Raw genomic sequence first — 24794 nt, 5'->3', positions numbered from 1 at the left:
TCCCTTTATTCTGTACATTTGAGATATAAAAAGCCTTGACGAAACGAAACTAAACGAAGTACTGCTGTAAAGCAGATTTAATTCATTTTTCAGTGCTTAAAGAAAAATTGATTGCTGCTGTCTTTGTAGGGCCACATTTTTCTTACCCTCTACAATATTCGTAAAGCTTTTTGTAAGAGAAACAGGTGTTGTCATTAAGGAGGAGATAAGTTGTTCAGGTATCTGTATGACCATAAAGGTGGTGCAGCTGCACTCATGTACACAATGGGTTCCACTGTGTAGGATGTAAAAAATGTGAGTGGCTTTTATTACAAGTATATAGAAGGAGTTTTTCTTGTAATCTGTGTTATCTAACTGGAAACTGGTTTAAAAGGTAATAGAAGACACAATATTTAGTTACTAGTGTTCATTCTATATTTAGTGGTGATGGCGCTTTTTCTATTGTAAGAAATAAATACTGATGTAATTAAACAAACATACACTTCTCAAAAGAAAATGGAATGCTATAGCCTTACTTACACTTGAATTTTTTTATGATTAGTAACCTGAGATTAACCTTTTCTTGTGGTTTGATTTGCAACATATTGATCTACATGTGATGAAATATGAATATTTGTCAGAATGAGGTTCATATATTTATTCAGTGAGTAAAACTTGCATGCCTAGTTGATTTCACTTCTTCATTTCATCAAACCTTTTAAAATTATCACCTTACAATGACATTTTTTATGCACTGGTCATGGTATGTTAAGTGTGAACAATTTAACCCTTTGCATTATTAAATGTGTAATGGTTGTTGATCTACTGCAGTTCAGTAGGTAGGAGGTTGCTAATCAAAGTTATATCTTGTAGCTGCAGCACCTTCTGCACCTGAGTTATTAAAGCAGCTACATAGCTCCCTACACTTCTGCATTAGATTTGGGTTTGGTGGCATCCTCATTCCAAATCTAGGGCTCCACTGGCTTCTTCATGAACCCGGAACCATTGGAGGATGCATGGTTTTCATGGAGAACAGATGGATGGAGTACACTTGGGAACATGTGTTCCTCAATTCTCTCCACTGCATGTGAACCAAGAAGTGGTTAGCACTTTAAATGCTATTGTTAACTAAACCATGGCATATTAAAACTTCCAAATATCATCAAGTAACCAAGGTTTTAGTTATCCCTGCATTTTAAAGGTTTATATGACTTCTACATTTTGTGGATCATCAAGAAATCTGCACCTCTGGCTGTAGTGTTGCTTTTTACATGTTTGCATTTACAAGAGCTTTTTCAGGGGTAATTTTATATTTCTAAATGCAAGGTTTAACAAATATTATTTGTTTGTGTGCATTAATGAGGAATTCCAATTATGTTTACTTTTGGAAATGTTTGTATTACTGTGTTCTTTTTACTTTATTTCCTGACATGAACTAGACTTCATCATGTTCTTACTTCTCCTGTTAGGAGTAATACACCTAGTTGAAATAAGATATCAAGGTGACCTAACATTTTTTTTTTTTTTACTAGCAAGTTAAAATTGTAGTTTTGCTTCTAAATTTATAATAGGAAGAAGATACTGACTTTACAATCACGTTTTACATCTTTATCCTAGAATTACACTTATTCTCTAATGTATTTTCTCCTACCCCCACGTTTCCTTGGCAATCCTATCCAGCGAGATTTCAGCTGGGTGGCCTCCTTGGCTCTACCAATGTATATAACCAGTAATGATAAATGCTACTATCACAAAGTTTAGGTAAAAATTTAGGCTTATAGCTTTTTCTGGAGTGTTCAGTGTTAGGACAATCCCGCCGAATGCTTAAACAATAGTCAGCCATCATATGTGCATCCTATCTACCCTGATACCGTCCTTCCATGACGCTCAAAACATGATGGAATAGTTCACTTTGCTCATCAATGACTGCACCAAGGTTTTCCAGGAAGTTAAAAAGATGGCTATGCAGAAAATGCACATTGATGCTCATTATGCAACCAAGCATTTTGTAGCTCTCCAAGAGTTCCTGGACATTTTCTGTGTAATTATTTGCTTGTGTGTTTTCAAGAAAGTCCTTGACAATGGCTTTGAATGATAACCAAGCATTTTTTTCAGCTTCTGACTTTGTCCTGATGAAATGTTCATCTTTGATGAGCTGCTGAATCTGTGGACCATCAAACACACCAGCAGTCAACACAGATGACCCAATTGTGTTCTTCACAAAGAGAATGGCCAATTGGGACTGACCCAAATATATTGCCATTGTGAAGGAGGACACACTTTAAGCTCAGCTTTGAGCTATCGATGAATAGTCGCTATTCAGTTGAGTTATGATTGGAATTCCCAATTTCTCCAATAACCCAGGTATGTTATAGCAATACACAAAGCCACTGTCAGTTCTAAAGTACTGCAGAAATGCAATTTCTCTGGTTCAAAAGTATGATACCTTTTTCAAGTAAGTTTTTCTCACGCAGTCTTGATGGTAGGAATTCTGAAGCCTTCTTCGATAGTCCCAAATCACATGCCAAATCACTCAACTCATGCTGATCAAATCCCTTACAAACAGAGTCCTCTTCAATTTCAAACTCTTCATCATTGTTGTCACCTAGTTCATCACCATATTCATGTTCTTCAAGAGAGGGGAGTGTAACGAAAACCAGCACTGGGATTTTATCTGATCGAACCACTGGCGTATAGCCGATGGTAGACTAGGATACTCTATTTTACATTAATTTTTCTTGTTATATCCTGAAGTTTTCACTATACAAAAGTAACAGTCACTGAAATGATCTCGTGGCTCTCGCCAAACCAAAGGTATACCAAATGGCATCTTATAACGTGTTCCATTTGTCCACATCCGTAAACCCTTGACACACTGTTTGCAGACCTTATGAGGGGCCCAAGATTTATCTTGATCACCAAGTTTAACTTTGAAATATGCCAAATAGGCTTGCTCTACACATGTGCTGATGTTAGCCCTTTGACTGGGAATGGTGAAACTGCCACAGATATAACAAAATTAATTCAGGGTTGTTTAGGCACTTACGACGAGAAACAGCAGAGCCAGACATGATCTGAAAGAAAGGAAATACGTGTGTAAGTAGAAAAATAAATTTTGCTTATTCACTATGTAGAGCAGCACACAACCTCTGACCACACTGTCTTGCGTGTAAATGAATAGCCTGTACAAATCCACGCTATAGTAATCGCATTATTATAAGCTGTAGAGAGAAAACCTGATGTGATAGAAGAAAACTAACTGCACTTTCAGAATCCGCATACCTATTTTAGTGTGAGTAAGCTTAAAAATTGAAGTCAACAAAAAATTTGTTCAAAATTGTTCCCCAGTGTTATTTACCTATGTAAAGGTAAATCTGGAACAGATCTCATTTAATCAGTGGACAGTTTAACAATTGGGTATTTTAAAACTGAAATGTTAGGCAGGCATCCGAGGCAATTGTTTAGTCTCGGACATAATCCTTGCTGGACAGTATTGCTTGCCAAAATCATTGCTTCCTACAGACTGTAAAATTATTTAATAGTTACCAGAATAACAAATAGCTGGTAATGCTTGTTGTCCCTGCGGAATGCTGGATAATTATTTTGGGAAGCATATGGGTATTATTGTACTGTTATAGTGTTGTCTACTGGGAACCTGTCCAGTCTCTTTTCAAGTCTGCAATATGTTAGTCTAAAATGAAAGCCTAAAATGCAGCTGCCCAGTGCAGTTAATTGTCTGTGCTAAAGCAGAACCCAGATGTAATGGTTATGTCACATACATTGCCAGTGCAGTGTATGAATTGTCAAAGTATTTGTAGTTTTTTGTACAGAATTAACACAACATATGGACAAAATATTGACACCAATATTCAGAGCCATAAGTTCCTTAGTTTTCATGTATGACAATAAATTAACCATTGGCCTGCAAACTGGATTAGTTTACTGCTAGCCTTTTGTATGTAATTTCTCTGTACACATCTTAATCAAACAATCAAAACAAAAAATGTATGAAGCTTGTGTGATTCACAGTACTGAAATGCAACAGAGTCTTTCTTTTCATTTTTAGAGAGGTATGTAGCTGATTTATGGAGGTAATAAGGATTGGTCCCATGTACATATAATGGCAAAATATATGTAAACATATACTGTACACACCTGGCTACATAACTGACTAAATACCTGTGCCCAGACCATGGAAATATGGCCTGGGAATGGACCAAAAAAATTAAAATAAAACACCAATGACCTTGGTAGCTGCAGGTGCTGTGGAGTAATTTATTCATAGGTATCACAAAATTTTCTGAAATTATTTGCATTTTCATTCAATCAGTTATGAGATTTGTGTGGACCCTTCACAAAGCAGAAACCAGGATAATACCATGGTTTAGTTTTAAGTTTTTTGGAGTTTTGGTGCCAAGAACCCAGTGCTGCTAGCTCTGCATATGGGGCTTATGGTTCAAAAAATATACCTTCACATGTTCTTTTTCGTAACCTTAACCAAAACTTAAGGATGACCCTAAGCCTATTTCTCTCATTACCCAAACAATTGAACCTAATCTAATCCTATAAATTAACCCAGTGTTTCCTGATCTTTTTAACATGTGGGAACCCCTTAAAGTAACTTTAAGGTATTCAGGGTACCCCTACTATAGTTACTATATCCACAACTGTACATTAGTGTAGTGGTCAGTAGGAAGAATGCCTCATAATATTATTATTAGTATTATTATTATTAATAATAATAATAATGATAAACAGGATTTATATAGCGGCAACATATTACGCGGCACTGTATAATAAATAGGGATAGATTGCTGGCCATTGGGAGGAATGTCGCCCTTACATTGTTGTATATCAAATCGATCTTAGAGTCATAAATTGTTCATTGCTCAAGGAACCCCTAGTAACCTCTGGAGAAACCCTGGTTGAGAAACACTGCATTAACCCCTTGACATGGAGTTTCCACTGCAGCACTCCTGTCTGTCTAAGCTCTCTGATAATTAAAAGACACTGACAGTTTCATAAGATTTTGTTGATCTCCACATGTTTTGGATATTTGCATTGCTCCCAGCTTTCTGTGAAATTGATAACAATTACATCGTCTTTACATGTTTATCCAAAATCAAATCACGAAAATTAGCAGCTTACCTTAACCAAAAACTCTAACTGTTCCCTAAAGTTTTTGTAAACCCTAACAAGAAGATTTACTGTTGACTGACATTCAATCTGTTAAATATACCATAGGAAGTATATTGTTATATCTTTGTTCAAAGTGCAAAGTTTTTGCAAAGAAATCAACTGCTGTCCTGTGCACACTTCCTTTGTTTATCTCAAGAAGCAAAAGACATCTGGGAAGGGCTAATACTACTCAGTACACCAAAATCCTGTGTGTTGTCAGCCCACAACAGTTATTTCTGGCAGATTTTTTTTACTTACTAGGGCTTAGGGATTAAAAATGGAAACATGTTCATGTACTGTATGTGCTAATTATATTTTTTTCACTCACATACACTTTAGCTTTTAAGCGTTACCCTTTACCCTAACAGTAACTTTATCTAAAATTCTAACACTAACAACCCCTAAAGCTGTGTAATTATTATGTCCATTTCCAAAACTACAGTGCTGTTTTGCGCCAGGTTCATTGCCAATACTTTTTGCACCATGATCTACAACAATGAGATCTTGATTCCAACCAACAGATAATTGCGTTAAATTCAGTTAAGGGTTAGTGATAAGTTACACATCAGGGACAATATTTCACCCTCTTTGACTGTCGCTTATTTTTCTGTGTCAAAAAGCATACAATAATAACTAAGAGGGTTGGAAACTAACCAATACTGACTTTTGTTGGTCTTGTCAAAGCAACAGAAGCTCAGTAATTAAAGGAAATTTGTTTTTGAATGCTTTCGTCTCCATTTATTTTTTCTGATTCAACATTTTACAGCTGAATATACACAATTATTTTGGACTTCTGTTGTCAGAAAAACATTTGGGGTTGTAAAGGGATAACAAAAAATTCCAGAAATATTATTACAAGGTAATGTATATCACACATGGATTCAGTAGGACAGATGATGTCAAACAATTTACTTTCTTTTTACGAGGATATAAGCAGAAATTTGAATGGCCTTGGATGTAATATAGTTGGGCTTTCCTTTCAGTTTGACAGATCCTTGCAGATGGGTAATGTGTAAATTATGCTCTGTTTGTCTAAAAACTACAAATTGTAAATACTTTGAAAGCTAAAATGAAGACCACATGCAGACAATTTTGATAAATATTTCACACTCTTGACTAGTCTATAGCTATGGGATATACCCAAAGGTTCACATGTGGGAACATAACTTTTTAAAGTGATTCTATAAGCAGAATACATTTTGTTGAACTGTTTAATGGGAAATAAGTAATAAGGAAATTAGGGATATAGAAATTACCTAAAGCAGTATTTCCCAACCATGGTACCCTTTTGCAGGTGATTTTTAGGAACATCTACTCCCTATTTATTAAAGCGGAGGTAAACCCAAAACTAACTCAAAACAAAAAAAAAATCACTCTTACCTTGAATCTTGCAGATCAGTCCATCCGTTGGGAGGTTTCTTCCATCCGTTCCCAGGCGCCGCCATCTTCTCCTCTCTTCTTCTTCATTCTTTTTCCTACGTCACCCAATCTCGCACTGTTGCATGTTCTCCCCCCTCCCCTCTCCATTGAACAAAATGGTGCTGTTTGTACAATGCTGTTCATTAATTTTCCTGCTACAAACTTCTAATGTCTATATGATGTCTGTACAGGGCTCTAACTCCCTTGCCTATCAAGTTTTTAATTCCAACCATTTTCAGTGTTTTAGAGTTTAGGTGGTTTTATGTGAAATATATTTGCCAATAAATGAATCAACGTTGAAACACTTGTATGGTATAACATAGTTATGCCTATATATATTACTTTGGAATGCTTTTAGGCTAAATTTATATACTTGTTGCTCAGATTTATGACCTGAATATTTTCTTTGTCAATTTTTTTATTGAAAGTTTGGTTAATATTTTACTAAATGATGGACAATTGTGTCTTCACCAAAAGAATGTTAATTGCCTCTTAACAAAGGGAACACTTGCACTATAATAAATTTGTTATACACAATTTGCAATTGTTCTCATACAATATTCGGCTCAGGGCTGATATCGGACTATAATCTTACGTGTGTGCAGCACTTGTTGTCCATCGTCCAAACAACCGTCCTGGTGGATCCACAGACGATGGACGATGAACGATCTTAAGGGAAGTGAAAGGAGAGAGAGCGCAGCAGGGTGCCGCTCTTTTGTTCTCCCCCTCCCCTCTCCAAAGAGCAGAACAGCGCTGTATGTACAGCGCTCGTTCATGCATCGTGCAGTCGTTAGTCTTTGGAAAGGATCGTTATTACACTTGTTTACATAGCCTAAGACTTTTGTGTTAACCCAAGGAAATCTAAAATAAAAAAAAAAAATAATACCTCCAAGTATTCTTCCAAATGGTAACATTTAAAAAAAAAAGAAAGAAAATGTCATTGTTAGATATGTTATCCAGTAACACAATATAAATGGTCAAGTGTCGCTATTGTACCTGCTTATAGTAATTGTAAACTGTATATAAATGAGTATTGTGTAGAACATCTTGTGCTTTTGATAACATGTATGTTTAATATATGTCTTTGCTTTTTCTAGGTGCCATTCTTCCTGTTTATAACATTCTCGGTGTATACCATGCTGCCCCTGGGGATGCGAGCCTGTCTGATTATCAGCATAATCTCTGGAATGTCCCACATTGTCGTTATTAGTGTCACAGTGATGTTGTCCTCAAACACTCGTGACACCATTGCTTTTGAGGTAATTGCATTGAACATGACCTCTAAGACACAGATGGCAAATTCCAAGGCTCTGTGTTTTCGTGGCAGGTTATTTTATTCTTGATCTGCTGTAAAGTTTGGTTACATAATGTATTGCCTTTTGCTATAGCAAATATTATATCCCTATTTAATGTACAGCGCTGCGTAATATGTTGGCGATATATAAATACTGTTTAATAATAATAATATCCTTATACAATATTTTGAGCAAACTTGTAGAGCTGAATTGTAAGAAAGAACTAATGAAATACAACCACTTCTCAGGGACCCTTTTACACATGTGGTATGAAATCCTTGGTTGACAGCTCCGGGGGGCACAACAAACTGGTGCTGTGTACCTGAGAAGGGCAAACTACACCACAGGAAATTAGATTTGCATGCAGCTGTGTTGTAAATCTTCAAACAGCCACGTAGTCAAAAGCAACTTGTCGCATTTGGTAAACAGGCATTGATTTATTCATCAAAAGTTCAAGACTTTTCCCATGCACTTGAATGGGAGAGGTTGGGATCATGGTTCAGCCCGCCTCGGAATCCTGTGGCTTACCCTGGGACTAAAATGCCCCTTATAAAGCTTCTTCCTTCTATAGTAAGCAAGTGAAGCTGTTCCCTTTACATATCTATTTACAGAATATTATAAGAACAAGGTTTCTAAAACATAAACATTCTAATGATTAGATTATATATAGTAAGCACATCACCTGGACATGCGCTGTATATATATTCAAAATTTAAGACTATAGAGTGCTTGCAATGTGTTTGTAATATCCTTTTTGCAATGAACATTTTTAAAAAGTACATAGGTGTTATTCTGTAGGTGAAGATTTCCATCTTGTAATAACATCAGACTAACTCGTTTTTATTGTTAAACATATTAGGATATAGCGTAAAGTATGCTTCTATACTGGCAAAGAAATTCCTTAATATTAACCTCATTGAATACTAAGAAAAGGCGGTTGTTTATTATTTCACCATAGAGTATAATTTAATCTGGCAGCTGTGGTGTTAAGCTGATCAGCTCGGGCAGTGAGTCAGGCACCAAAATGTGTCTGCTCGGCATTACTCCATGATCTCATATCCTCTGCAGACAAACTTCTGGTGGGGCAGTGAGGTCAGGGTTGTATATATTACAGCTACACCTATTGTATTGTTGGACCCACCTTAGGCAATAAAGATAGTTTAGAGAAGATAGAAAGGGAGTTTGCAGTTTTGGTTCATTTGAGGAATTCAGCACATTAAACATACCGTACATAAGTTTTGATTTGACAGATGATTATTAAACATAATAATAAAGGAGCATTTCAATTCCGATATTGTAAAAGCTAATCTGCTGCAAAATCTCAACTGCATGTATTGTAGATTAGAATTATATTAAACAGTAAAATTGGAGAGGTTCTTGCTGTAATTGTGCATTTAAGATGGCTAATATTTTATTATTCTAAAGCAGTGGTAGCCAACCGGAGGTCCACGAGTACATTTTGGTGGTCAGCGGCTCTGGCCAGTACGCCCCTAGTGGGGTCTTTTCCTAACTCCCCTGATCATGTCCCCTGTATGGAAACAACTGAGCCTGCGATGGGAGAGTCGGCAGGTTGTGGCATCATCACCTAACTCTGGGGGAAGTTTCTTCCCCTTTGAGTGACACACGGCTCCCCGCGCATGCACGTTCCGGATTCCGGTCCTGGCGCTTGTGCCCTCGCTTGCTATTACATGCCGCTGGATTGAAAAATTCTGAATTTAGCGGTCCGTGGGGTCCGACAGGTAGGCGACCACTGTTCTGAAGAACACTTGTAATACAGTGAATGGTAATTTAAGCATGTAAACATTTAAATGTAGATCTTTAAGCAGAACTAAAGTTCAACTTGTGAATGCGGTTGCAGGGACTGGATGAACACCTGTGCACCTGCAATAGATGTGCAGTCTTAAAGCAGAGCACCTTAACAATTAAAAACATAGATTATATTTTGTTCTTTAAATAGTGCACAAATGTGATAGAGCCCAAAAATTTGCGCTGATATTTTTTATATTTCATAAATTTTTTCCATTTTATATTTTAGCAGCATCAGGTAATATTACCTTTAGCTGTAATAATATTGCACTGGAGTTTACTTGAGTTAAAAATCAATATCGTAAATTGTCAACAGTCTGTGCTATATAAAAGCCTACCAGACCATATTTCCAGTTTCTCTTCATTCAATGCTTGGCCAGAATCCACATACCTCTGATTTCCTGCCAAGTCTGTATTACAAATGGGCTTTCGAGAAAGGCAAGAACATGGTGCCATAGCATGGTGATAGAGTTGTGTTACATCTACAGCCAGCAATCTGAAAGGAAAGCACAAAAGACCCGTTAGTCACCCGTGAAGATTTATGCCGATAGAAAGTGCTTTACTGACATGAAACTCATTGTCATTTGATATGTTCTAGAAATCCTGGTGAAACTAAAGCTATACTTCCATAGATGCCATTGATGATGAAGGCCTTAAATTCCCAAATATCTGCCATTTGAGAAGTCCTGGCACAATTAAAAATGCATTGTGTTTTCAGAAAAGAAGTGTTTAAATGCGATCAGTTTTGCCATTCGCTTTATTTTAAAGTTAAGCCTAATGAAGTAATTTTTAATATTAGATAAAGGTGTGCTAGTGCAGAAGCATCAGGACCACTAAAAACACGTATGGGGAACAAAAAAGGGAATACTGTCTTAGTTTAAATGAAGTAGTCTACCAAAAAGGTCAGAAATACTGTAGAAGGGATGATCTGAAAAGCTGTATGATGGATGTCATTAAATGCAAAGCATATAGACAAATATACAATCCAAAACAGTTGAGCAAGTCATCAGTTTAGATCACCGTTGACCTTTATACCATGGGGGAACCCCTTAAAATAACTTTCAGGTCTTCAGGGAACCTTACTATACCAACCCTATCCACAGCTCATAGTACATTAGTATGGTGGTCAGCGGGAAGAATGTTACCCTTACATTAATGGCCATTGGGAAGACTAATTTCACTTTTGCTGACAGATAAGTGTCCACAGAACAACAAGAATGGCTACCATTAGACACAGGGAATGACCTCTGAGACACCAAATAGTAACCGTAAGGTATATAGTGAGCACATATTGTATTGTATTTTAGCATTGTTGGGACGTTTATATTTTTATATGTTGTCTTTTTCATATTTTTTGGTATTATATGAGAAACATTTTGTAGAATATCACCTAGAATAGATCTGTATTTTACTACTGCCATATAGCGTTTCTTCTAAACAGCTGCTGAGATTAGATATCTGCCATTATATGCATACCAATTGACTTGAATTGTAAAAGAGCCTTTCCCTGATAAAATATATAATTACCTTTAAAAAAAAATCTGTCTGTATAGCATTTAAGCTAAATTTTGGGATAGTTTAAAAATGTCCACACAGATAGTAACTAGATACCCACATTTTAGTTTTTGAAAGTGTCTAAATTTATGTTGTGTTATAATTTTAATTTAAAAGTAGGAATAAAAAAAACAGCGAACAGCGTCCTCATATCACCATAATGTTTTTATATATCCTATTGTAAATCACTAAGATTTTATTTTTGCTGACTCTGCACTCTTCACATGTGAAATGTAACATGAATGAAATTAATTTAAGACCCATAGAATGTTAGTAATTAAGTGCTAACTTTTATATTGCTGCTTTTGAAGTGAATAATATTCCTTATAGAAAGGATAGGACATTATTTATAATTCATTTAAAATTCAGATTTCTAAAACAAGTTGGGGCAAATCATGGAGTTGATTATATTACAGAGCAAGCTGGTAGTTGCATGTTTAAATTATGCCTTGCTCTTTCCTTAGAAGGTAATTTAAGTTAAACTAGCAAACACCAAGTTCAATTATAGGGGATCCAATGTATAAACAAATAGAAAATATGAAAAAAGGAAATATTTGTGACTATTGCCTAAAAAAGTTTTGTTTAGCTCAAATTCTAGCTCTGCATTGCTGGTCCCCATCAAAGTACTAAGTTCTAGCTATAGGCGCACCCATGATTTTATCTATGAAGAGAACAGTGGATTTATTATACCAAGATCTCTTGGTTGTAATCATATTGGCTGGGAAAATTGTATTATCCAACGACAAATATTGCACGTGTGTACCTAGCCAAAGGGCGTTTGCTGTAATCTGCTGGTAAGTAAAAAATAAGGATGGTTAAGCTGCGTACACACTTGCAATTTTTGTCGTTGGAAAGGATCTTTCACGATCCTTTCCAACGGTGCTGTACATATAGCACTGTTCTGCTCTATGGAGAGGGGAGGGGGAGAGCGACGGAGCGGCACCCTGCTGCGCGGTCTCCCCTTCCCTTTCATTAGGATCGGCTGTCGTCCATCGTCCGTGGATCCGGCAGTGGATCCGACAGACACCGACTGTACACACGGCAGATTTTCGCCCGATAATTGGCCAATGCCGATTATCGGGCGATAAAAATCTGACGTGTGTACGTAGCTTTACTGTGATGATCATCTCATGTTCACAAGTACCTTAGTGATGGTATATGGTTGTAGAGCGTTAGCTTACCTTGTGTATGGTATCTCTTTGTTTTCCAGCTTATTGCAAATGCCATTATTTTTATATGTGGAAATCTGATGGGAGCTTTCCACAAGTACCACATGCAAGATGCCTCCAGAGACCTGTACAGCTATACTGTGAAATGTATTAGAGTAAAGATGAAACTTGAAATGCAAAAGAGGCAACAGGTGACATATTTTATTTCCTTTCTTTACCTATTTTTGCTTTTGTTTGTAGAAGATATATTTATATGCCAAACTGTGCAACACTTTAAGGCTTTGTTCACATGGACTTCAGCTTGTAAGAACATGTGTGCAACAGTTTCTGTACTTGCCAAAATGTTCTTAGCCTCTTTTATGCTCTAATTGACATTTGTCCTCTTAAAGTTTGATGCTGTACCGTTCCACATCCTGTCCTTTGTCCCCATGAATTTAGAAATAAAGCTCCTTAAGAACAAAATGTTTAATTTATCCTTTAAATTTAAACCCAGTCACAGCACGCTGTTCAGTTAGTTTACCGTAATAAAGTTCAGCCCACCCAGCAGGAAATATGAAGACTATAACTGTAATGGAAATATGAAGAATTGCATATCTGATATACAGTCACTGTTATATTTTCCTTATTTTTATTTGGAAATTCACTATATTGAATAACCTGTTTACTCATTTATTCATATTAGGTAAAGGTACAAAAAAACAAGTAAAGTTTTTTCCTTTCCAAACAATGTTTTTTTGTAAATTGAACAAATAAAAATCAGTAGCACTGACCCCACCCCATTGTACATCGTTACCCCCTTCTTTTTTGGATGTTAACTTTTTTTGGGTACAGCTCCCCTGCCCATCCCTTCACCTCTCTACAAAACCTGTCATGTAACTACAAGGGGTGGAAAGAAAGGACAATAATATAGGAAATGAACTCACAAGTTCTACAGCATATTTGTGTCATAAAAGCAATAAGTATGTATCGCCAACTCGCCCGCCTTCTCACCCATCAGTCCTTTGTGGGTTCCCTGAAGGGCAGAAGAAGAGAAAGATGAGCTGAGGGGTCATGTGCTCAATGTATGTGCTGGGTAGAATTAGGTTGGGACAGTCATTTCTGTATAGGACCTGAACTGTCATTAACAGGGAAAGCTTAAAGTACATTGTCTGACAAGGTTATAGAGTCCTGTGACCTACCTGGGGGGTTCATGAAATGAGTTTGTGCACAAAGCACTCTAGAGGTACTTGTCCATAGCTATATAATTTTTTTTTATATTATTTACAAAGCTGCCATGTGCTATTTCTCCAGTACTTTTATCATGTCTTCACTAGAATAAAACATAGGGTAAAGAGGTGTCTAGATCAAAAATAAATTAAGATTACAGTTTCAAACTACGCTTGTAGAAAAGTTTGGTATCCTAAAACACCCTTTTTTTGTGTATATTCTGTACATTTTTTTCTTTATCTACTATCTACTCTTGTTTCTTAATTCTTTTTTTCAATCTTTTTTTCGTTTTTTTGTTTCTCATCTCCTCTTCCTTACTTTTCACTCCTACAACTATTTCTCAGTAAGGCACACTGTGAAATAAGCATTATCCATTGTAATTCCATACCTGACACCTATCCTAGGAGAGCCTGCTGTTGTCTGTACTTCCAGTCTACATCTCTATGGAAATGAAGTTGGCCATTCAGGACCGATTAAAGGAAACCAATGACATTCGCCAATCGGACAAAAACTTTCATAGTCTATATGTGAAGAGGCACCAAAATGTCAGGTATGTATGATTGACTATATAGGTTGTATGGAATATAGGATTGTAACTTAATGATCAACTGATCCTGACAGTAATAGTCTAGTATATTGATAATATGCATTATACATATTTCTATAGTGTACATTTTATAACAGCATGCAATGCCAAGCTGCAATTTATAAAGCTAGCAAAGTACTTTCTTCTAATAAAAGAGGAATAGATTGCAGAGATGGAGACATAATCCTGTCCCTGTACAAAGCATTGGTCAGACCACATCTGGAATATGCAGTCCAGTTTTGGGCCCCAGTTCACAAAAAGGACATTGTGGAATTAGAGAGAGTGCAGAAAACAACTAATTGTGTGAGACTTCCCCACCTCTTGTGGATTGTAGGATTGTAAGTTCTTCTGGGCAGGGTCCTCTCCTCCTGTGTCACTGTCTGTCTGTCAATTGCAGCCCCTATTTAATGTACAGCGCTGCATATTGTGTTGATGCTATATAAATCCTGTTTATTAATAATAATAAAAATAATACCTAGAGTAGAGATGAAGAACACCCGGTAACCAAATTTTAATGATAAAAATTGAATCTCATACATTTTAACTATTAAGAAATAATTTTAATTTCTAATTTTTTAAAATTTTTTGTTAGTATATTAAATAGATTGTATAAAATACCATAAGTAAGTCTTGTTAGTCCTGAATGTAATATTTTGTTAATATGTTATCTGTTTTGTTTTTTTCTAGCATCCTGTATGCAGATATTGTGGGATTCACTCGACTTGCCAGTGACTGCTCACCAAAAGAACTTGTAGTTATGTTGAATGAGTTGTTTGGAAAGTTTGACCAAATAGCAAAGGTGAATCTCTGCAAGATATACTGTCTAGAAGTATATATGTATTTATTTTACTGGGGCAACATGTTTGGAATATATATTTTGTTTAAATGACCTAGATAAATTAAACATTTTGAGTCTGAATTACTAAAGCTCATCCTGGATCACTCAGGTTCTCCCTGCAGACATCTACCTGCAGTCTTAGGTAGATTTAGTAAATCAGGCCATTTGTGTTTAATTTAGTTTTTTAAATAATGTGCAATTGGCAAGTTAGGTGTTAATAGCAATAAATCTTTCTTAAATGCTAGTTCTGTCTAAATTGAGATGTGTTTCATCCAATGCTCTCTCCAAAAATTGAAATAATTCCTACATAAAAAAAGTCTATTTTTTTTTTTCCATTTAAACTTGCTTTTTCCGTGTAGACTTTTTACTGTGTCTGTGTTGCTGATGTCTATATTCGGTGTGCAGTTAAGAAACCCCTTTATATGCAGTTTTTCTCTCCAAAAATGACCAGTGTGGTATGTCTTCCCTCCTGTGGGTGGCATTTGTTCCATTTCCTTCCCATAAAACTCACTTGCAATTATATTTACGACCACAGTACACTTAACACGACAGGATATTACCCGGCTAATTCAGGATGAAAAGGGTCAGACTTGCAACTTACTCCTAGTTTAAACAATACTTCAGGAAATAATTATGAAAGCAAATTAACTTGAGATGTTGATTGAATTGGCCTAGACAACACAAAAAAACACCCACACATTAAGCTGAATAGGAAAAGAGTTAAAAAAGGCTAACAAAGTTTATTCACTTGAGCAAAGCAAATACAAGCACATAGTCACTATCTTTGCTGCTGAGCTGTCTGGATCCATAGTGATCCTTTTCAACCTTTGGATAATCCAGCAAACCTGCCAACTAATAGCAAATTATTTTTAAGAAATCCATTTCAGGTTTGGTGGATCACCCAGGTTCACCCATGACATTCTATTTGCTTCAGTTTAATAAATTAGGCCCAATGTGTGAAGATCTTCAGCATACAGTACACTTCTGGGTTGTCTAAATCCTTGGTCCTGTGCACTGTATTGTGGTACCCCCAAATGGTGAATATGTTACCACTGTATCCTGCTGTGATCTAAGAGCTGGCAGGGGAAACTACTGCAGTTTTTGGTAACTCTTGACAAAGTATGGCTTACTTTGGTCCCCTATAGCCACCATCTTTGCTGCTGAACAGTCTGGATCCATGGTGATCAGCCTTTGGGTGGCTATTGATGATCTAAATTGCCTCCCGGCATCCAGGTTTATCCTTGGTGGTGCTTTACACTGCATAGTAAAAACAAAAAAAAGAATCTGGGGATTTTTATTCCTCTTTTGGCAAAAATGGACTTTGCATGTCCCTTCTACCAAAAATGTCTCCTGGTGTCATTTTGTTTTTATATTCTTAGTTTACTTCTGCCTTAAAATTGTGTTAGTACTATAAAGATTTAATACTTTTACAGGTTGTATGTAAAACATTTTTTTATAAAGCATTTCAGCTCAGGTTTCTTTGTAAAATGTTACTTATACATTTTAACCTTAAAATCCTAATATTTGCTGTGTGTCTCCAAACAGGAAAATGAATGTATGAGGATCAAGATTTTAGGAGACTGTTATTACTGTGTCTCTGGCCTGCCTGTATCTTTACCTAACAATGCCAAGAACTGTGTCAAGATGGGGTTGGACATGTGCAATGCAATAAAGTACGTACACAAGAATATTAGAAGAAATAATAGCCTTATAATGTGTATACCATTGCTCCACTGGATAAGAAACCTGAACTTGAAGGCCAAAACATTTTCCATTATGGGTTAATAATTTGGCAGGGACCAGGTTAGGAGTAAAGTTAGGTTATTTTTAGGTATCGGACAGTTAAATCCTAAATTTGGTTTTTGGGTCAGGAAAAGTGTTTGATAGTGAAGTGTTTAGGCTTATGTGAAAGTGTTAGGGTAAAGTGACATTTGCTATTTTTAAGTAGTAGCTGAATTAAAATAAAACAATACTTGTATGTCTTGCTGCTGACCGTTTTTATGAGATATAAGGCCTGATTTATTAAAGCTCTCCAAGACTGAAGAAGATGGACTATCATGGGAGAACCTGTGTGATCCAGCAAACATGCAGTAGATTGACATATTTGCTAACTAATAGCAAATGATTTCCATTTCAGCTTTGTTGGATCACCCATGTTCACTCATTACATTCTATCTGCTCCAGGGTAATAAATTAGGTCCAATGTACAAATATCTACAGCATACAGTACGCTTCTGGGTTGTTTCAATCCTTGGCCCTGTGCACTGCATTGTGGTTACTTCAAATGGCAAATATGTTACCACTGTATGCTGCTGTGATCTAAAAGCTGGCGTGTTTTGCTTGCTTTGCAGCAGGGACTTAAATAAACTTTAAATTTTACAGTCACTTTATGAATTAAAATAGAGTAATCCTGGGATTTTGTAAAATCTCAGGGTCTACTTAATCATTTTTTATTCTAACTTCTTTTTAAGAACTAGTGTGTTTTCTTTTGTCCCAAAATCCATACCTAAAAAGCTACAGAAAAGGGACACAAATCATGATACATTAAAATTAATATTGGGCTCCTGTAATAAAGGATGTTTTATGTACGTGTAGGAAAACAAAAAATATGATTTTAAAGAAAGTGGTTCTATACCTAACAAAAATGTTCAATGTCTTACACATGATCGTGATAACCAAATGGAATGAATAATCTCTTAAAAGTGGGAAATGGAAAGTTGCAAAAACTATTTAATACAAAAATTGTTTTATGAATTATTTTATACATTTTTAGATATACTGATTCAATGGCCTGTCAGAATATGAATTGGTTCCCTTATTTTTGCTCCCAGATAATAAAGTGACTGGGGGCTATAATTAAACATTGTTCTTACAGTGCCACCTTGTGATGAAATTGAGTATTACAGATGCAACCATTAGGTTACGGTAGTGTTGTATGGGTTTTGTTTTATGTAAGCGTTAGCCTGCAGTGCAGTGCTTACAAGAGAGTTGTATAAGTAAAAGCTTTAACATGATCTGGTGAAAAACAGAATGATTATACTATTATTTTATATTATATAATTATAGTTTTTCACAAAGCAATTAATTTTTTTTTTCAAAATAATTTTATTTAAATTTGGTGCTGTATTGTCTTTGGTAATATATTAACAAATACCTTTATCCCATTTCCTATATTCCTGTTAGGAAAATAATAAGGACTGTATAAATCAGACATTGAAGCCACACTAACCAATAGTTTAGAGAGTTAAAAATGTCATATTACCTTTGAGCTTGGCCTTAAAATTTAAAGCATTTTTAGAGGTGTGATAAAGATAGTTAGTTTTGTGACAATATTACCCCTGACTGCATGTAATTAGATATTGGGCCTGATTTATTAAAGCTTTCCCAGGCTGGAGAGGATACACTTTCATCAGTGAAGCTGGGTGATCCAGCAAACCTGAAATTGATTTCTTTAAATTATTTTCTATTTGCTAGAAAATATTTTGAATCCTGGACCAGATCCATTCCAGGTTTGCTGGATCACCAGCTTCACTGATGAAAATGTATCATTTCCAGTCTTGGAGAGCTTTAATATTATCAGGTCCAATGCATCTATGGTGCATGTTTTTCTGTAGGATATTTAAGGATTAAATGCATTTCTGTTTCTTTAGGCAAGTGAGAGAAGCCACCGGAGCAGATATTAATATGAGGGTTGGAGTGCATTCTGGAAATGTCCTCTGTGGTGTCATAGGTTTGCGAAAGTGGCAGTTTGATGTTTGGTCACATGACGTCTCCTTGGCTAATCGGATGGAATCTGCAGGAGTACCAGGGTAAAATAAATATTTAAATTTGTTAAAACAGTGCTGTAATATATTTGTTCCTAATAACTGTTACTTCTGCAGTGCTTACAATCAGATGAAGGCCATACTTGTAAAATGATATCACTTATAACTAGACATACAAATCAGACTCATCAGAAAATACACCAGAGGTGAAAATAGTGACAACTCATGGCACAAGTGATAAGGGAGGTAACAAACTGAAGCACAACACTTGGTGTTAGACCATGCGTCCAACACACACAGAGCAAATATTGGGGGCAAAGCCAACTTTTACGGACTTTTTTTTTTCCCATCCTGTACCCTTCCCACCTATGAGGCATAACTGGATTAAATGTTTCTTGTCTGTTTTTATTTCCCTTTTTATGCCATGCTTTATCGGTGGTATTTAAACATAAACTGTGAAACAAGCAGTAAGTACATAAAAAATGCATTTGTTCAAAAGTGGAACATTGTTAACTTGCACCAGTTTTGGTTTCAAAACACCCTCCTGGCAGCATAATAGTACAAACAGGTTTGACACTTTCTTAAATTTAGGTGTAATGTATAGAAAGACCCGAAGGAGGGAAGACAGAAGAAGTGGGATAAATGAAAAAGTGGAGTAAGAGGGAAGAAGATTGTTAAGGGTTTTCTCATGGCTAGACATGGCTAACAGGCTAAGAGTGAGATGAAAGGCAATAATTAATACAAACCCCTGCTCTAGTGCCATGACCATGCGTAAAACGGTCTCTAACTTGTTTTAGAGTCACATTTCATCGTTGGAATTGTTGTTCTTATGTTCATGTTTATTAGATAATTTTTGGCTCTTAGATTTACTAAGTTTGAATAAAGGGAATACCAGTTACACAATGTTTCCATGCACACTGTTGGCTTCATCCCAAATGCCAAAAGTGTAGTGTGAATGATGTGAGCGTGTTGGATGAATAACTTTCTTTCTAGAAGATTTAATAACATGTCACATTTCAGCTCCCACTTGGTTGCTGTCTGCTGGAATTTTTTTTTTTTTTAGTCTAAAACACTTCTATCCAAACATCAAGAGACAATGCCACACAAATTAAATATTTTCTTATTTTATGCTGACATGAATTGAGGGGGAATATTAGATATGTTACACAATAATAACAAAGGTGGTGATAAATAGGAAAGAATATCCACTGTTTATTCATCACCTACATCATCAGAAAAGCAGTAGTGCCGTGATTCGCAGCCTGTTCTCTTCTTTGCTATGAGAATACATGAAACAAGCTATGATCTTTCCAGAACTGCTTTAGGTTTTGCTAAATTTAACTTAAACTTTATCTTCACTTTACCAAGTTAATCATCCAATAACTCTGTATGTATATAAGGTCTTGGTTAAGTTTCCACTCTCTAATACCATTCAATTCCACGTAAATGAAAAGGAATTTACTTTTAATTGAAATTTGCCTTTTTGCTCCTTTAAAAAATGTTTATACATAAACTATAATGCTGAGTAAATGTCAGTATTCTATAAAAAGAAAAATAGCAAATACAAGTGAATTTAAGGTATAAAAGGACAGTCACTATACATAGAAACTTGTACGGTGCTACTTCTTGAACTGCCACCATCGCATTCCTTTCGCAACTAGACACGCATTTAACATGTGTCCAGCTGTGCATGAATGTTACCTGTGACTCTCACGCTGACCTAATTACATTTGAGAAACAGTACTATTTACTAATTTTGCAGTATTACTTGAACACGTAGGGCCTGATTTAATAAAGTCTCCAAGGCTGGAAAAGATACTTTCATCAGTGAACCCCGTGATCAAGCAAACCTTGAATGGATTTTGTCATTTGCTATTTGTTAGCAGATGTTTTCAATCCTGGACTAGATCCATTCCAGGTTTGCTGGATCACCCAGGTTCACTGATGAAAGTGTAGCTACCTCAGCCTTGGAGAGCTTTAATAAATCAGTCCCATAATATTTGCTTTTTACAGAGTGAGGAAGTAAACTGTGCTGTACCTAACTTTTGTACTGATGTGTGCAGACAGCCACACACCAAGAAAAAGAAAACAACATAATATTATATGTAGCAGAACGTAGCTTTGCCCACTTTGTTTGGACCACCAATCACAAGTAGTTGTAGTGTTTTAGGTGTGTCCACTTACTCCAATCATTCTCAAACCTTCCATGGGATGGCTATGAACAGATAAAACAAAATGCGTTTTTTTGGTTTTATATTCCTTTTAGTCATTTGAAAATTTTGAACAAATAAAACACGTTACAGATTGCTATGATCGAAAACTGAAAGCAACAATATATTCTATATAGTAACATATGAAATATTTGCTCAAAAATACTTATTAAAGACTAAGATCAGCAAAACACCTACTATTTATATTGTCTGACCCATATTCCTTTTTTTGTAGGAAATTCCAATGCAGGGAATCACACGGAATTCTAATACGGAAAGGTATATGTGAATTATTTTCATGTGAATCTTTGCAATATTAGAATATAAAAAGATAATCTTAGTTATACAATATATGTTTAAGTATAAAAACATAAAAATGATGGATTTTTTTTTTTATTTTATTTTAAAAAGCCAGGAGAAATCAGATTCAAATGGTCAGATAGCTTGCATAAGAAAGTTTTTGCGGAGCCTATAAAAATAGATTTTCTTGGTCATTTAAACTCCTCAAAATGCTGTTTTTGATCATTCCTATGTATGCCCATAAGGACTCCTAATGAATCTCATAGTTTGGTTGTGTTTGATGTACAGACCTTATTCAACTTGACACTAAACCCACTCAAGATCAGTTTACAAATATGCACACTGGGATCAATCAGCCAGGCATGCACATTACTATTGGAGTTAATATTAGGTAAGCTGATTTTAGAGAGAGAATAATAATTGGGGGAACCATTTGGGCATTTTGCACAGGGCTATAAGACATAAGCCAGCATCCTGCTTTTTTTCAGGCTTCCCCAGATGGATAGATTTTGTGGTACACGCAGAAATGTGGTGAATCTTACCAATTGGGACAGAGCAGTAAAATGTTAAGAAAAAAAGTTTTGATGTTTATACTTGTATAATTATCATCACCTTCATTATTTTTACATTTAGGAATGTGTCACAAAAAAGGAATCAGGAAGAAGAACTTCATGATCGAATGCTAAACACAATTGATGGGCTCAGTTCTGTCAAGTATGGTCAAGTATTTCCTAACTTCATCCAATATAATGCACATTTTTACTATTTCTATATCATAGTCTTTAGCGTAGTAATGCTGGTAACCAAGACTGGAAAAGACAGACTATCATTGGCAGACCTGGATAATCCAAAATTGAAATAATTTGGCCACTAATAGCAGATATTTATTAAAAAAATCCATCCCAGCTTTCCTGGATCACCAAGGTTCACCCAGTCTATCTTCTCCAGCCTTGGAGAACATTATTAAGTCAGGTCCATTATATTTTGGATGCCAATGACTTGGAGACCCATAAACCTTAGTTCTGAGATTTGGTCAGTTCTGTGTAACTATGTATGAGTTTGTTTGGGAGAAAATATATTTCTGTTGCTTCATAGGTAGGATCAGGCATTTTAATTTGTATCTGTAAAATGTATTTTCAACAGTAAAAGAATCATTATTACATTAGACTTTGGTTGGCTGTTAGGAAAGGAGCCTTGTCACCAAAGCATATAAACATTAAAATCATAAACTGCATATTAAGTATACAATGCTGTCTCATTGAGAAGGATAAGTGGTCCTTTCTGTATCACTTTGCATTATGTTTGCTCAGTATTGGCATAATACAGGTTATTTAAACTCTAAAACATAGCTCCGTAAATCATAACTCTAATTTACAACTTCTGTTGTTGTATTACATGCACTTTTGTGGCAGTAATTATTTTTTACAACCTCACACATATTTGTGTCTAACATAGCTAATCATTAATAAATGCAAAGCAAATATCATATGGTAAAATCACACTGCAATGACCTTCATATTTTTGCGTTATATATTCTATCTGTATAAAAATGAAAAGGTTTGAACAGCTGATGAAAAGCAGATTGTTTTCTTTCTTTTAGACCCTGGTTTGGTAAATCAGATGACTTTTATGCCTTTCTGTTCTTTTTCACTGCTGATGGTCTGGAAAAAGAGGTAAATAGCAATATTTCTTTTCGTCTCATTTCCATGTTGCCATAACTTATGTGTAAACTTAAAATATGCACCTTATCACCATGTCGGGTAGCTTAAAGAATAAGTGCAATTAAAGACACATTCCCCAACCCACACCCCCTACCTTACCTAACCCAACCCACCCTCCCTCTCCACAGTTCCAAAGGTTCATGGTTGCATTGTTTGAATGTAAAAAAAGTCCTCTTTGTTTCGGGCTCCAGCCTAGTACAGACCAATTGACTTTTATGAATAGTTTCCCATGTAGGTAGACTAAAGCTGCGTACACACCTGCAATTTTTCTCGTTGGAAAGGATCTTTTACGATCCTTTCCAACGAGAAAAGACTGCACGATGCATGAACGATGCTGTACATACAGCACCGTTCATGCTCTATGGAGAGGGGAGGGGGAGAGCGACGGAGCGGCACCCTGCTGCGCGCTCTCCCCTTCCCTTTCATTAGGATCGGTCGTCGTCCATCGTCCATGGATCCGCCAGGACGGTCGTCGGACGATGGACGACGACCGACTGTACACACGGCAGATTTTCGCCCGATAATTGGCCGATACCGATTATCGGGCGAGAAAAATTTGCCGTGTGTACACAGCTTAAGGTAGAAAAGCCCTAAATAAGGTAATGGGGCTGCACAGGTGTCGGATAAACAGATGTTTTGCTGTGACGAAATGTAAAATGAACATCAAAACCCTCTTCATCATGGTAAATATGCAGATGGGGGGGGGGTTAGGTTAGGTTAGGATATCTATAGAAAAAACATATACCAACAGTCTTTAAATTAGTTGCTGGAAGAAACTGTATTCCCATTTTTATTTGTATAACTTAATGTATGTTTTTTTTTTTCAGTACCGGACCCTCAGAATACCTAAGATCCGGTACTATTTCTTGTGTGCCAGTGTGGTGTTCTTGTGCATATTCTTGATTCAAATTTTGGTTATGCCCAGGTTGGTACATATGCAAAAAAAAAATGGTTTAATCTTCTTTTATGTAGAAGATAAGGTCATGCATTGTGTTTAAAGTTGGTAACATGGTTATTGTTATTTGTTATTTTACAGATGTTAATTTTTGGGTTTTATTTTAATAAGGGTATCTGCCAAGCCATTTTTGTCAGTAATAATAAAACTGCCCTAATTTGTTCACTGTGGTCGTGTAGCTAAGTGAGGTTTACGTACACACGTGCAATGGTTCTCGTCCGATAGGGCCGATATTGTATGAGAATCTGGCGTATGTACAGCGCTCGTTGTCTATCGTCTGAACAATGGTCCTGGCGGATCCATGGACGACGAACAATCGTAATGCAAGTGAAAGAGGAGAGAGCGCAGCAGGGGGGCCGCTCCATTGTTTTTCCCCTCCCCTCTCCATAGAGCAGAACGGTGCTGTATGTACACCACTAGTTCATGCATCGTGTAGTCGTTTATAAAGTATCGTAAAAGACCCTTTTCAACGACAATTAATGCACATGTGTATGTAGCCTTAGTGATAAACTAAATTTCATTTAGGCCCTGAGCTCTCTGAGATCCCTCTGCAGCTTATGACTACAAAAAATGATTGGCCACACAGAGGGTTTCTGTTTTTAAACCACCAACCCAATCCTAGTGCCTGTTGACAGCCGGATCATGGTTGCACACCCTTTGAAGGTCAATAGTAGTGTTGGTCGAATAGCTCACTATTCGATTCGACAGCTATTCGGCCGAATATAGCAAAAAAATTCGGGTGGTCGAATTCGAATTCGAATCCCATTAAAGTCAATGGGAGAAAAATTCGGGTTTGTTTCAGCACTGTGTAGAG

General features: G+C 36.2%; 1 protein-coding gene across 1 annotated transcript in view; it reads left to right on the top strand.

The window, feature by feature from the left end:
- Positions 1-24794, top strand: part of ADCY7 (adenylate cyclase 7) — an 85187-nt gene that overhangs the window by 43170 nt on the left and 17223 nt on the right. Inside the window, exons 4-13 of the mRNA XM_072422751.1 lie at positions 7674-7835; positions 12442-12591; positions 14011-14156; positions 14880-14991; positions 16576-16703; positions 18681-18831; positions 21240-21283; positions 21938-22018; positions 22905-22977; positions 23853-23950. Coding sequence (XP_072278852.1) covers positions 7674-7835; positions 12442-12591; positions 14011-14156; positions 14880-14991; positions 16576-16703; positions 18681-18831; positions 21240-21283; positions 21938-22018; positions 22905-22977; positions 23853-23950 — 1145 coding nt within the window. The remainder of the gene's footprint in view (positions 1-7673; positions 7836-12441; positions 12592-14010; positions 14157-14879; positions 14992-16575; positions 16704-18680; positions 18832-21239; positions 21284-21937; positions 22019-22904; positions 22978-23852; positions 23951-24794) is intronic.

This window comes from Pyxicephalus adspersus, chromosome 9, assembly GCF_032062135.1.
Source record: "Pyxicephalus adspersus chromosome 9, UCB_Pads_2.0, whole genome shotgun sequence".
NCBI lineage: Eukaryota > Metazoa > Chordata > Amphibia > Anura > Pyxicephalidae > Pyxicephalus > Pyxicephalus adspersus.
Note: the sequence above shows the minus strand (reverse complement) of the source record. Positions and strands in the feature narration are given on the sequence as shown.